Below are 13,963 nucleotides of genomic sequence, written 5' to 3' on the forward strand. Positions count from 1 at the left end.
AAAGTCATCTAAGTCCGCCAAGATGAATACTTGCTTCTCTCAACTTCCATCATACCATCTTGCTCCGTACCAATACTTGCGGACTGATCTGATCCCGTGCTCGACTTCCTTCTTGCCAAGAAGGACGCTTGAGGACGATGTTACATTACACTGATCTATTTTCTACCCCGTGCCAACCGGCCGTCTTAGGTGATCACAAACGAGCGATTGATTTTAGAGCACGGAGTACAAGATGGACAGGATATCCCTCCTTTTTCTCTCCCTCTCTTTCCTTTCCATTTCATGTCATCCAGAAGGGTTGGAGCAGTCTGTGGGTGGACAAATATTACACTCTTGATAGGGTGCTGAAGACGCAGTGACCTTGCCAGCGTCTGTCTACTGTGTTTTTCTTTGATTTGGAATATACCTACCTATCAGCTTGCCACCATGCAGGTCCTCTCGACAGCTCTGGTGGCCGCTATGGCCTCGACGGCCCTTGCGGTGACCTCGATCTCCGACGATGAGATGACCAGTTTGTTGAATGCCGGTGGTGTCGAGCTCGCCAACCGATATGCTCCGCTGTGGTTCTTCGGCCAGGCCATGGATCAGCCGCCGTGCTACCCGACCTGGGCGTTTGGAGGCTCTCCCACGACGCCCGACATCTACGACTTGGCGTACCAGACGCGTGCCGCGCCGCAGTGTGAATATCCTGACGTGGGATGTGGCTGTCGCAATCCGGGAGTGCCCATTGGCAATCCGGGACCGCCCTTCCCAATCTACTATACCTATGAGCGATGCAACGAAACAGAGGTCCGGGTGGTGTACAATCTGTTCTATGAAAAGGATGGCGCGGAGGTGGCGGATCTCATTGACACGGGACATCCCTAGTATGCAGTCAGCCATCCTAAGTCTACGACATGAGAAGAAGACTGATAGTCGAGATACAGTGACTGGGAGCGCGTCATCATCATCCACTCCCGAGATGACAACAACACCTGGGCGCCCTCTCGCGCCCTGCTCTCTGCCCACAGCGGCTACCACGACCTGACCTGGGGCTCGATCCAGAACACGCTGACGACGGACGAGATCAACGCGGGCGACGCGCTCAACCCGAACGGCGTGCAGAACCAGGACCACCCCAAGGTGTACGTGTCGTGGTCGAAGCACGCCAACTTCGACACCCGCAACACGGGCTGGAACGATCCTGCCAGCCAGTCGACGGACAATGCGTTCCGCAGCGATGATTGGTGGTACTACGTTGATCCGAGCTATTATGTATGTCGTTTTCGTCTGTCCAGACAAAGTATTGGCGAAAGAAATCTTGGAACTGACTTGATCGTCTGTAGATCCGATCTGATCGCTCGACGGCCGCCGGTCAGGCTTTGGCAGCGGCCAACTGGGGTACTGGAGCCACCAGCAACCCTCCATCCGTCCAGGATACTGTGTGCTCTGCTTCATAATATATTTTTGAAACCGCTTCTTCGTCTCCTTTGAGACGCTGCTGCTAGAGGATGTCTGTAGATGACGAGGTCGAAGTCGACGATGGTTATATATACACATACATATATTGTTAGACATTGATCCTATCAGATGATATAACGAGAATAGAATGAACGTGTACCATTGAGACCGGGACGAAGAAAGAAGATGAGCGAGATTTAGTCCTGTCCATAGCAAGCAATGCTGGTGTTTATATTGTTTCCAGCGCTCGTCTTCTAACTTTCGTTATTGGATATAGCTGACCATGCGTAGTCTGTATATCTGATGCTGCAGAGGTATCATTCACATAAGGTACATACATACATACATACACGCTGAGAAATCAAAAAGTGACCGCTATATCAATCAATCAAATACATATCCTCTCCGAACCAGAAATGGAATGTAGTAAAACAAGAAAAAGAGCGCTTTAATTGATACAAAAGGTTTACTATAGCCTGCTCGCTTTCCACACAGGAACCCTCTTCTCCGCAAACGCCCGCAGACCCTCCCTTATATTCTCGCCCTTCTGCAGCTCAGCCCACTCACGCTCAAGCGTGATATCAACCGCCCGCTCGACGGAGGCCGTCTCCCAGCCTTGCCTCAGACCCGCACGCGTACAGATGATGGCATCAGGGCTGTTTTCCGCAATAAGCGAGGCATACCGCACCGCCTCATCGACGACCTCCTCCTGCGGCACGACCTTGTTGACCAGTCCCCAGGCGAGCGCCTCCCGGGCGGAGATACTGCGGCCTGTCAGCGCGAACTCGGACGCACGCTGCAACCCGATCGTCCGGATGAGGCGCGGCAGACACCCGCCGATGGGCGCCACGCCGCGCTTCACCTCCGGCAGGCCGAAAGTCGCGTTCTCCGCGGCAATAACGAGGTCGCAGTTGACGACGAATTCGGTGCCGGCGCCAAGGGCCAGGCCGTTGACGGCCGCGATGACGGGTTTCTTGCCCTGGCGGCGACTGAGCGGTTTGAAGGCGGGGGGGTTGCCAACCCTGTTCTTCTTCTGCAGGTTGCTGTTGTTGTTGTTGTCGTCAGCGGCGGCCATGGAGTTGTTCCACTCTTTGAGATCGGCGCCTGCGGAGAAGGCTTTCTTCCCTGTGCCTGTGATGACGGCTACTGAGAGCGTGGGCTCCTCGTCGAGCCATTTCCAGACGGCGTCCATCTCCCACTGTGCGGCGGTATTCATGCAGTTGAGGCTCTCTTCGCGGCTCATGGTGACGAGGAGGACGCGGGGAGCGGGGTAGGAGAGCTTGAGGAAGGTGGGCGTTAGAGGGGGAGGGATGGCGGGAGACATGTGGAAGTTGAAAGAGAAAAAAAAAGGAGAGAGATCAATAAATGAAAAACAAGTGGTTCAAGAATGTCAATTCTGTGGAAGAAAAACAAGAATGATTGAGTTTAATTCAATGGTGGTAAGTATTGTGTCACTCCTCCCGTTGTCAACGCTGGAAAATGCAAGACCAAAGAGAGAAGACAAAAGAAAATGGCAAGAAATCAAATCGTCAGAAATGAAATAAGAAGAAAATAAGAACCTGCTGTTCAAGTCTGTTTGTCCTGTCGTCGATAAACTGCGGGGGAAATATATAGCTGTGCTGTTAACAGGTAGGTGGTTCGAAGCTATGCTATCAGCAGTACTTGCCTCGGGCTTTAAATTTCAATTGGGTAGAAAAAGAAGATGGAGGTACCGATATTAAGTCAATTCTATTCTAGACTTCTGGATTGTTCTACCTTTTATAAAAGTCTTCTTGGGAGAGAGAAGGCTAGTATATAGATAGTACTCGGTCTGTTACTGGTCCATCTTGCCGAGGTTTTTAGGTACGGGGTGCCTAATGTTTAACTAACTTTTAACTAACGTTTAACTACCATTTAACTAAGATTAGGCTGTAAGCTAACCTTAATGCTGCCATATCGGACCGGACCAGGGGGTTTTCAGAAACCGTCATCCAACCATTATGCAAAGGTTTCTTTCTGACCATTTTGCTATGACAAACGTGAGTATTATAAGGGGATAGCTACATAATGGTTATATAATAGTTAATGACAGTTAACTACTAACGAGTATTTTTTTTTAAGAAACATTACCTAGGGGGAAAACATCAACTTCTATGGTACAGAAAATATCAACTTTCATAAATGAGTTTTTTTTTTTCTAAAATAATATGTGCTTTATAGTATCTCCCCACTATATATAACCTCAAATAGATAACCTAGCAGTTAGATTAGGTAGAAATTAGTGCCTCATCTAAAATGTAATCTTATGCTATAGCCGTAGATCATAGTTATATGGTTTTCAATCCAGCCTCAGGGAAAAAAAAAAGATAAAGCTTTATAGGAAAAAAGACATTAGTAAGAAAAAAAGCATAATATTAATGGAAAGACATTACTCTCTTAAACAATTAAGATGGCAAGAGGGCTGCCCAAAACGGCCGCAGTCAATGCTGTTTTCAGCGCCATTCTTTCTGCCACTCACTTGTCTGTCTGCCTCCACGCACTGGTCCATCTCCTCACATGCATTTGTGATGCTGACCTAATCCAACTGTACTCTTCCCGTAGTGCGCGGGTGCATCCTGGGGTTAAGGTTATTGTCTGCGACCCCAACAAGTTCTGTACCAACCAAACCCATACGGTCTACAGGCCCATGAACACATATGCATCTACAGGAAGTCCCCAGGACAAGAGATATATTTATACTATTTTGCTCAATGACGGCATGAGAAGGTTAAGTTGTTGAATGTACTCTGCGGCGCGGACAAGACGCAGCTTAAGCCTGTCCGTAGACGACGTGGTGAAAACTGGCGCGAAGTGAGGAGTCGAGAGAATGGTATCGGAAGGAAGAAAAGGCGGGACAGCATGCTAAATCCGCGGACGAGCAGCGCTTTCGTTTTTGAATGAATTCCTGCTCACCTTCCGAACAGATGGTGGTGAGAACGCAGCAGTGCTACCAATCGTAGGATGGGTGCCACGGGGTTTGAGCTATAGGCAATTTCCTTTCTCGAGGGCATTCTACGACGCAATGCCGAAAGGAAAGTGAGGAATTCACAGCGAATGCGTGATAAACCATGTTATCTCTATGACCATCAGCGTAGCTTTTCTTCTCAAGCAATATTGGATTTATCTTTGACCACTTGATTTCCAGCTTTATTAGCTGTCTCTTCTGACTGTAATCTGTTTCTATTAGCTTCTTCTCTCAGATTGTGAAGTTCTGCACTCTGGGTCGTTCTCCTGCACATGATTAGAGTTTGAACTTCCATTTCGTGCCTTCTTTCCTCGTTCTTTCCTTGCGCTTGTCTTTCAAAATTCTGAAATCATGGAGCGTCAGAATTCAGAAAGCCAGACAAGCCAATCCCTCCAAAACTCATTTCTCACCGCTGTCCACTCTCTGTCCCAATGCCGCGACCCAGCCAACATCGCGTCGTATGGATAATGGCAGGAAGGTGTATACAGAAGAACAGCAAGATGGCACGAACCCGTACATGACAACGACAAAGAGATGTATGTGCCCGGCTGGGGAGTTCAGCACAACCTTGCCAACTTCAGATCCACCGTGTTCGCACTGCGGCCATTTCCTATCATCTCACGAGGATAGCAATTCCCCTCAGAGTGAGTCTATCCATGGTAAGATTTTACTTGCGGACGGTTGATGAGTGAGTGTTCAAGGCTGATGAAAGATAAAGCTTGTACACGCTCTCCTACACTCCGATTTGTTCCTGATCCGCTCCGCTGCCCACGGCAAGGCACAGTCTCTGCATTGTGGGAACGTATTCAGGAGCAGCGTCTTATCCATATCCGAGCTACTCCTGCGAGCGGAAAGTCGACCCTGTCGCGTCTGCTAGAAAAATACGTCCAACAGAAGGAGCCAGAACTTCCCGTATACTGGTGCTCCTGGCCAACGAAATTCCCCAAAGACGTTGGACGCGCATATCAAAATTTATTGAACTACGCGTTTAGCATTCCTCAGGATCACAAGATTAACTGGCTTGAGCTACAAGCGCTTTTGATAATTGATGAGGTCCAGGAATCTTATATGTTTTCGACGTTTTGGAACGATTTCATTAAAAGCGAGTTCACCCCCCCTGGTTGTCCTATTCTCTTCTTGGGGATCTGCATCACGAAAGGTCGAGGTAGAGACAGGAACGCCGGTATACCTTGAAGATGAGCAGCGCATTTCAATCTGTGCTTCCAACTCGAAACCAGGAATCTTTTTTACCCGCGATGAGTACCTCGATGTAGTTGAGCGAGTGCAAAAGTCCCTTTCACAATACGGCCAACTCTTGCAGCCGTCTCGGGAGGCTGTAGATTATATTTGGCATGTCACGAATGGCCATCCCGCAGCAGTACGGATAACATTGGACATTCTGGCAACATCAAAGTTTTGTATCACTATATTGAATTTGTGTGGTTTACTGGCCATCTTGATCCAGGAAGTTCAGGAACTACGAAAGGCGGGCTCCGAAATTTCTCGACGTTACTCTCGATGTGCTAGGAAAGGACAGCGATATTGTTTCGCGATTGCTTGGTAATTCTCTCTTGGTTTGCCTACAAGAGAATTCCTGCAGAAAGAGCCGGGGATTGTCGACATACTGAAAAGAGCTCTCGTGTCGAACAGTGTGAAAGGCGTGTGGAAAAAAAAAGTCGCCCAGTGAAGATCCAAAGCAGGGTTATCGCAAGGGAGGGCTCCAGGCGGAGCTCTCTCCAGGATGTAATCAACCGCAAGACACAGTCTACGTGTTTGCTTCAGTTCTTCATCGGAGGTAAGTCCCTGTTTTTTAACCGCTATTATGGAAAGGATCTCATGTCATTCCTCCTTAAGGTGCATTGAGTCGATGTTATGCAAGAACGCCCCGAAATTCCCGAAACATAAGTTCTCTTCCGTCGAGGCATTATGCATGTCGGCTGTGCTACGCTTCAGCCGAACAGCATTGAACAACGGTGAGGGAACATTGGGATCCGGTGCAGTGCCACGGCCGCTCGAAGCCGTTTACCAAGACGAGCTTTATCGGACATGCTTCTCACTGCTTGGAAATATTTACATTTCATCCGAGTGGAGCGGGAAGGACAAGAATGGGCGGGTCGATTTTCTCGTTTGTCAGGTTAACTGGGCTATCGAGTGCGTCAGGGACGGTTCGAGATCGATGAGCACATTAGCCGGTTCCAGAAAGGAGGTAGATATTACCAATAGATTGAGAATGGGGAAATCACTGAGTTCTTGACTTCCGCAGATGCATGCCGACAACTCAGCTAGGTATATATAACAATACTTTCACTCATCTGGTGTTGATGCTGACTATGGATGATTTAGATATCGACTTCCCGCTATTTTACATCGTATTCAACAACTTACAGCCGATATCAAGTGTATGATGGAAAACTCAAGCCACGGTTCGATAGAGAGATTACTTTGCTGAATGCCTAGACCGCGGCGTTTTGCTACCAACAGATCCTTATCTTCTCTAGTTTTGCTTATTTCCTTAATTAAAACGGGTTATCTACTGAGGTCATACAAGCGACATCGGAGTGAATCGTATGATGGAGTGGATTGTGGGGATGATTCGCATTTGCCATTTCTGTCATATATATTTCCTGTCTCGCACGCTTTCCTTTTATTATCATAGAACATGTATACGAAAGGTGAAAGAGCGCACTTGGCGTTTGGAGACGGCGCCTTAAGCCGTTTTTTCGAGTGGATTTCACCAACTGGGAAAAGCAAGACATGCTACCCGATAGAGAGGCGTACGCTGTACATGCAAGGGTAAGGAGGGTATCGATTCGGTTCTGCACTATTTGATGGCGTCCAATCGTTTCAATCAATCCATCTTTTGTTCGTATCAGCGAGCTTGACAATAGGTGTCTGGGTTCAACTGTGACTCATGTCTGCCGATTTCGGTCGCCAGTAGTCATGAGAATGTGATCCCAAGGCTAGTATAGACATGGGACTGTCAAGGTCGCAAGCAGCTGGTCCTATGGCAGTCCCATACCCGCGGTCCTAGGACCGAATGTCACAGGACAGCCCTCTCAAGAGAAACTGGCCAGGACGATGTGGCTGAGTCGACCTAGAACTGATTACCTCTCTGACACCACACTTAGGTAATCAGTCCTAGATCTCACATGATGTGTTTTTGCCTTCTTAGGTCGACGAAGGAACCAAGACAAAATCACATCTAAGGTGATATATCTGGCGAGCATTTCCCCGCAGAATTTCCATCCTTCACCTAGGGGTCCTAATGAGATCCTGCTCATCCCTGGTTCACCTTCGACAACGTACAACTCTGTTAACTGATTCATTATAGTACGTTAAAGTACCATTATATTTTATCCCTAGCGCATGAAGGAAGTTTTTAAATAGCATAACCAAACTAGCAGAAAGTTGAAAAGCTAAAGCTCTTACTGGAGCGAAAGGTACGCCCGACAGCACGTGTATCGAGAGACTGACAGAAATCAAAAATCTGATATAAGAGGTCTCTCACATATCAAGCCTAAGTACCTTGGCTTTTTCCCGCAGCAAGCGTCAGAGCGCTGGCAAGGCGGATGTGATTGAATTCTATAAACTTCACATCGACCTTGAGTCTCCTACAGTCAAAACTTTCCATTCATCTGAGACCACAGTCGGCAGAATGCGAGACACCTAGGGAACTCAGCAATGCAGGCCAACACCAGAGATCCACGGGTATCATCGGGAGCGGGCATCGAAATCCAGCCTACATCGTTGATGTTTCTGAGTTTTAGGCCTGTCTTCCACTCACACTGGTCCCATTCCAGTCACTGATCTCAATCAGTTCGAGGACTCTAGACTCTAAGAGCGCTGTGGGAAAAGCTGGGAGCTAAGTGAATTAGATGCTAGTTACAGATAAGGAAGTTAGGACGGAAGTTTTTTGAAGGAGAGAGAGGGAAAGGTGACATCCAACTGCAATGACAACGATCATAGAAAAGAGAATTCCGGTGTAGGACATGAATCGACTCTATACAAATGGTGACAAAAACAGCGGCTGCCGAATGGAGTTCCGCCTATGGTCCGAAATGAGAACAACAATATGACACAGCGGCGAACAACATGGGAAGCCATGCAACAAACAGGATCCCCACCACTGTCAGCTTAACTTGCCGACGCAGGAGGTGCATGGATCATGTCAAAAGGTTTGTGCTTTCCCCAGTCAGGGCAATCGTCGGGTAGCACGACATCCTCCTGCAAGGCGCCCGGGTGCGGCACATTAAGCACAGTGAGGTGAGGAAAGGGAGAGATCGAGCAGGTCGTCCGTCAAGGGACGCACCATGGATTTATATAGATGGGACGTTCGGCCAGGGCGGCCAAAAGCGGCAGCATCCTGCACCATCCCTGAATCGGCCGTCGCGGCGACCATGCCGCATCGGGCAATGGCATCTCCGCAGGCGGCAGGCGGTGAAGACGGCGCCGGTTTCAGTGCCGCTGCTTGTCGTCTGCTCGAATACTAGTTTCTTAGCTAAAATATTAGATTGATTCTTAGGAATGGCTACGTATGAAGGAACTTCTAATGTTGTTAATTTCTCAAATAGTCTGGCATGGTACTCACCTGCGTATCTTGGTAGTTGGTATCTGACGGTATTTACGAGCTGGAACTTTTCTTGACAAGATCCCCCAGTCCTTATCGCTCCTGGGGAATTTTATTTCATCTCTTTGATATATACAAAGCGCGAAACAAGACTGGCTCAGGGGAAACAAACACAACCGAGCAAGAAGAAAAGACTTCATCTTGTCAGCAGCACTTGACTGCCACTGCTCCTCTTAACAAGCTCCCCACTCTGCTGGTCCCAGCCTTGTCACACCAACGCGACCAGAATTCAATACGTGTCCCCGCGGTCGTAGGTGGTGTCGCGGTGGTAGGAAGTACCCGTGTTGGGGTTCGAGTACTCCTTGTGGACCCGGCTGGTGTTGTCGTAGCCGGTCGTGTCGGTGTCGACGTCGCGATGGTAGTAGCGGCCGGTGTCATCCATCTGCTCACGATGGTGACGGCGCGTGCCGTCCGTGTTGTAGTCAATGTGCTGGTCGTACGCGCCAGTGTCGGGGTCGTAGGTGGTCCGGTTGGCGTTGCCGTAGGTGTCAGTGCCGGTGGTGCCGGAGGTGCCGGTTGTCGTGCCGTAGCCTCCGTAGCCTGTGGTACCGTAGCCTGTGGTACCGTAGCCTGTAGTGCCGCCGTAGCCTGTGGTGTCGTAGCCTGTGGTGCCGTAGCCTGTGGTGCCATAGCCTGTGGTGCCTGTGGTACCTGTGGTACCTGTGGTACCGTAGCCGTAGCGGTTACTACCGTAGGTACCGTAGTTGCCGTAGTTGGACATGTTGGTGTTGAAGTGGTTGTTTTAGTGTTTTTGGTCTTAAGTGGTTTTTTGAAGATTTGTCTCAAGTCTTCTGGCTTTGAAGAGATATTGCTGATAAAATATTATCTGAATCTGGATTCCAAAAGTCGTCCATATGGCCCTCAACCCGCACACTTATATATCATTTTGTCCACCGTCTGTCGCGTGAGACATTGGCCCGAAATGGCGCTGTTATCCTGCCATGATCTCAACTGACATCATCATCGTGTCGAATCGTATCGCCTCCGCCATGATTCAGCGGGCGGAGGAAAGCTTGTTTCCCGCATGCCATCCTGCGTCTGGTCAGCAAGCGATGAGGACGGCCGTTCCCATGGAACTTAGGTGGCCTGCTTAGGTGAGAGAAAACTCGATGACGATGTGCAGCGCTGACTACGGTAAAAGCAGCCACCGCCACCACTGCGCCTCCGTCGCCGCTTTTTCGAGACCTGCTCGTCTGATATCACACGAGGCGCGTTATCGATAATGCGGAGATCAGCATGAGGGAGCATTTGGTCAAACGCTGCTGGTTTTGGCCCCATCAGAACTACCTTCTATTCTCGTCGCTTCCACTCTGGAAAGAACCTCTCATCTGTGGCATATCTGTGGCATTTTGCATCGCCGCTTCAGTGTTGAATCAGTTGGTTTGCATTTCCGCTTCTCTCGTGGCGGATGACTGCATATGTGTGCTGTCGGAGTATACGACCGGTGTGATTTGCCGAGAGAGCAATATCAGGGATGGCAAGCCATTATCCTGATCGCAATGAAGAGGGCATCATCGAGATTTGCCGTTATGAAAAGACGCCTTCTGTGGCAGGATGATCGATTCTTGAGCTGTTGCCTAGACGTCTGTCGAGTTATCTTCGCCTTCGTCTGTTTCCTCTTCGCCTCTCTTTCTTTTTGTTTCAAACTGGGTCGAAAAGAAGTGCCATGACACTTGCTCCTTGGCTAGTCTGCAACATGCGTCTGACACCTTTTTTTAGGCGTTGTCTTGAATTTGGTTGTCTTCCCCCTTCCATGGTACCTAACAAGGAACTGTAGTTAGAAATCATTATTAGTCTAGATAAGGTTGCCCAGGGAAACTGACTCCAGAACTGACTTCAAGGTAAGTAGAGTTAACTGTAGAAGGTAAACAGAGTGATAGGCAAGAACTGTCGTTAATTTACTCTGACTGTCCCCACCATAACTCCGCTAAGGCTTATGCTTGCTTATAATACCCCGTCAACGCTAATTGGCTTCTTAGCCGAGACCGCCTCCATCCGCCTACAGGCTACAAGCGCTGGACGTAATAAATTGCATCTTTCACGGTTCTAGAAGACTAGCTCAGTGTCTCTATCAGAGAACTGCCAAGGAAAGAAGTCACACTGAGCAGATCGTATCGAAAGACCCTACGCACGCTATGTCTCGCTCGTGGCGGTCTGTCAGACCTCGACTGCTTGATGTCGACTGACGCATTCATCTTCACCGAAGTCAGACTACTCCGTAGACAGTCAAGGCAAACAGTTCGTCCTAATGTAAAGGCTTATCCACCTTCCCTTTTGTGCTTATTCGCCAGCGTTGCCGATTAGGTCTTGGTCGTGGGGATAGCGGACACGTGGGGCGGCCAGCATCTGCCCGGTACAGTGTACTCCATACAGAATCATCATTGGATAAGTGGTGATAAGTTTAACTAATCATCAATCGCCTTCACCATCCACTAACAATACTTACTTCCCTGTCCAGAGGGTGATTTCTCCGGAGCCGAATTGGCGAACTGCGAACCGACGCAATGGGAGGCTGTGCCGCAGCGCTTCATCCTCCCTGCGATGGGTCAGATGGAATGTTCATCAACTGCTGAGCAGCTGTTTCAGTAATCAAGCTGTAAGCCATATAAGTTGGAGATGGTTGGAATGGTTTAATATTCGCATTCTTCTTCAGCTCAGCTTCCCAATAATGCCCGCTGCATGCCTCATGTGATTACATAACAGATCCCACTGTTCGTCTTCTTTCAAAGAACTGTACGGAATACCCAGATATATTTTTGACTTGCTACCTCTTATGTCTGTTCAATGGGATGATATATTCCTAAGAATTCCTAACGGAACGACCCCATGTCGTCTCACATCTATCGCTCGCCAACCTCCATCTCCATCCCCCGCAATGTCAACCTCACCCAACTCCTCCACACCAGCGCCTGCTCCCCTCCGCTCCCTCCATCCCACCTGATCGCAAAAGACAACCTCACCAATCGCAGTCTCACCCTCGGCGAACTGCGTTCGCGAGCAGGCCGCCTGGCCAACGGCTTTACATCGCGCCTGGGCGCCCAAGACGAAGCTCGCTGGGGCCTGATCCTGCCCAACTCGGTCGATTTCATCGAGATGGTGCACGCCGTTCTCTGGACCGGCGGAGTCTTCTGCCCCATCAACCATGCCCTCAACGCAGCTGAGATCGCGCACGGCCTGTGCATCTCCCAACCGAGATATCTCGTCGTCTACGGGGACGTGTTGGACAAGGTCGAGGAGGCGATTGCCATCGCCCGCGACCAGTTGAAGAACGACCAAGCCATCATCTGGCCGAGACCCCGAGTGCTCACGATCGTCACGAAACGACCGGGATACGAGCACGTCCCAGATGACTTCCTCGAGGAGACAACCCTCCCCATCCCCCAGTGGAAGGACACCTCGACCCGGCTGGCCTCGATCCACCTCTCGTCGGGGACGACGGGACCGCCCAAAGGTGCCGGACTAACGCACTACAACTTCGTCGCCAACTGCTACCAGCTGTACGCCCATGATCCGCAGCAGTTCCACAAGTGGTCGCGGACGGTCGCCTTCACGCCGTTTGTGCACATCGCCATGACGACGATGCCGTTCTTCTTTGGCCCCTGGACGGGCATGATGCACCATGCCATGCCCAGCTTCGACCTCGAGACCTTCGGCCAGCTAGTGCACTCCAACGCGGCCACCAGCTTCCAAGGGGTGCCGTCTGTGGTGCTGTCGCTGGCGAACACGGACATCTGCGAGCGGTACGACTTCTCGAGAGCCGAGGTCGTCAACGTCGGTGGCGCGCCCTTCAAGCAGGACCTGCTGGACAGGCTGCTGAGCCGCGCGCCCTGGCGGACGATCCAGCTGTACGGCATGACCGAAGCAGCGCCCTACGTGGCGTATCAGAAGCTGGACAGCGTCCTCCCCAACGGCGCCGCTGGCCAGTTACTACCGGGCATCGAGGCGATGCTGAAGAAAGAGAACACGACCGAAGACGCGCCTCAAGGCGGTCCCGGCGAGCTGTGGCTGCGCGGGCCCAACATCTTCAGCGGGTACATCGCCAACGACGACGCCAACCGGAAGGGCTTCCCGCTGCCAGGGTGGTACAACACAGGGGACCTGTGCACGATCACAGACGACAGGATCATCTCGGTGGTCGGGCGCACCAAGGAGCTGATCAAGTACAAGGGCTTCCAGATCAGCCCCGTCGAGCTGGAGGCGCATCTGAACTCGCACCGATTCGTGGCTGAGGCCGGCGTAGGCGCAGTCTGGGACGAGACGCAGCTGACGGAGCTGCCGACCGCGTACGTCGTGCTGAAGCCGCAGATCTTCCGGGACAAGACTGCCCCCGAGAAGCAGGACGCGCTGCGACGCATCCACCACCACGTCGACCGCCTCGTCAGCGGATACAAGAAGCTCCGCGGCGGCGTGTGGGAGGTCACGGCCCTGCCCAAGAACGCGACGGGCAAGTTGCTGCGGAAGCAGCTGGGAGATCGACGGACGGGCATTTCGTCGTTGGAGAAGAAGACCGCCCCAACATCGAGGTTGTAAGACGAAGAAAAGAGGAATAAATCCGAGGAAGAGAAGATGAACGAAAAGAAGGAAATAGTCCTTGTTCTCACCCTATTCATCATCATCACCATCACCATCATCATCATCATCACCAGATTTTATCACTCTGGTTCTCCAATCTTTTGATTCGGTCGAATCCAATCTCATCCAATAGACCTAAATATCAATCTCATCTGTTGGATGAGAGATGACTGAGATGACTGCCACTACTACTACCACTACTACTACTACCTATCTATCTATCTACCTCCCTCCCTATGATATATATCAGACGACGAAGAAGGAAGGAAGGAAGGAATAAGGAAATAGTCCTTGTTCTCACCCTATTCATCATACCCATCACTCTGTCTGGATCACTGATC

The 13,963-nt window shown here is 50.3% G+C and overlaps 6 protein-coding genes across 6 annotated transcripts; 4 read left to right on the forward strand and 2 right to left on the reverse strand.

Moving 5' to 3' along the window:
* Positions 1–426: 426 nt before the first annotated feature.
* On the forward strand, positions 427–1,439 carry VTN77DRAFT_7654 (uncharacterized protein; the record flags this gene model as incomplete). Its single annotated transcript, XM_069424066.1, has 3 exons — positions 427–866; positions 927–1,254; positions 1,326–1,439. 3 exons carry the CDS (start codon positions 427–429, stop codon positions 1,437–1,439), a joined length of 882 nt encoding a protein of 293 aa, XP_069275294.1.
* A 470-nt stretch (positions 1,440–1,909) lies between these two features.
* VTN77DRAFT_7655 (uncharacterized protein) lies at positions 1,910–2,764 on the reverse strand (the record flags this gene model as incomplete). Its single annotated transcript, XM_069424067.1, has 1 exon — positions 1,910–2,764. One exon carries the CDS (start codon positions 2,762–2,764, stop codon positions 1,910–1,912), a length of 855 nt encoding a protein of 284 aa, XP_069275295.1.
* Positions 2,765–6,353: 3,589 nt separating this feature from the next.
* On the forward strand, positions 6,354–6,872 carry VTN77DRAFT_7656 (uncharacterized protein; the record flags this gene model as incomplete). Its single annotated transcript, XM_069424068.1, has 3 exons — positions 6,354–6,629; positions 6,687–6,709; positions 6,767–6,872. The coding sequence occupies 3 exons, from the start codon at positions 6,354–6,356 to the stop codon at positions 6,870–6,872; spliced, it is 405 nt and encodes a 134-aa protein (XP_069275296.1).
* A 1,559-nt stretch (positions 6,873–8,431) lies between these two features.
* Positions 8,432–8,913, forward strand: VTN77DRAFT_7657 (uncharacterized protein; the record flags this gene model as incomplete). Its single annotated transcript, XM_069424069.1, has 3 exons — positions 8,432–8,474; positions 8,575–8,686; positions 8,748–8,913. The coding sequence occupies 3 exons, from the start codon at positions 8,432–8,434 to the stop codon at positions 8,911–8,913; spliced, it is 321 nt and encodes a 106-aa protein (XP_069275297.1).
* Positions 8,914–9,279: 366 nt separating this feature from the next.
* On the reverse strand, positions 9,280–9,771 carry VTN77DRAFT_7658 (uncharacterized protein; the record flags this gene model as incomplete). The annotated part of the gene is made up of 1 exon (XM_069424070.1): positions 9,280–9,771. One exon carries the CDS (start codon positions 9,769–9,771, stop codon positions 9,280–9,282), a length of 492 nt encoding a protein of 163 aa, XP_069275298.1.
* Positions 9,772–11,876: 2,105 nt separating this feature from the next.
* VTN77DRAFT_7659 (uncharacterized protein) lies at positions 11,877–13,580 on the forward strand (the record flags this gene model as incomplete). Its single annotated transcript, XM_069424071.1, has 1 exon — positions 11,877–13,580. One exon carries the CDS (start codon positions 11,877–11,879, stop codon positions 13,578–13,580), a length of 1,704 nt encoding a protein of 567 aa, XP_069275299.1.
* Between the last annotated feature and the right edge of the window lie 383 nt (positions 13,581–13,963).

This window comes from Rasamsonia byssochlamydoides, assembly GCF_041956645.1.
Source record: "Rasamsonia byssochlamydoides strain NRRL 3658 unplaced genomic scaffold VTN77scaffold_62, whole genome shotgun sequence".
Taxonomy (NCBI): Eukaryota; Fungi; Ascomycota; class Eurotiomycetes; order Eurotiales; family Trichocomaceae; genus Rasamsonia; species Rasamsonia byssochlamydoides.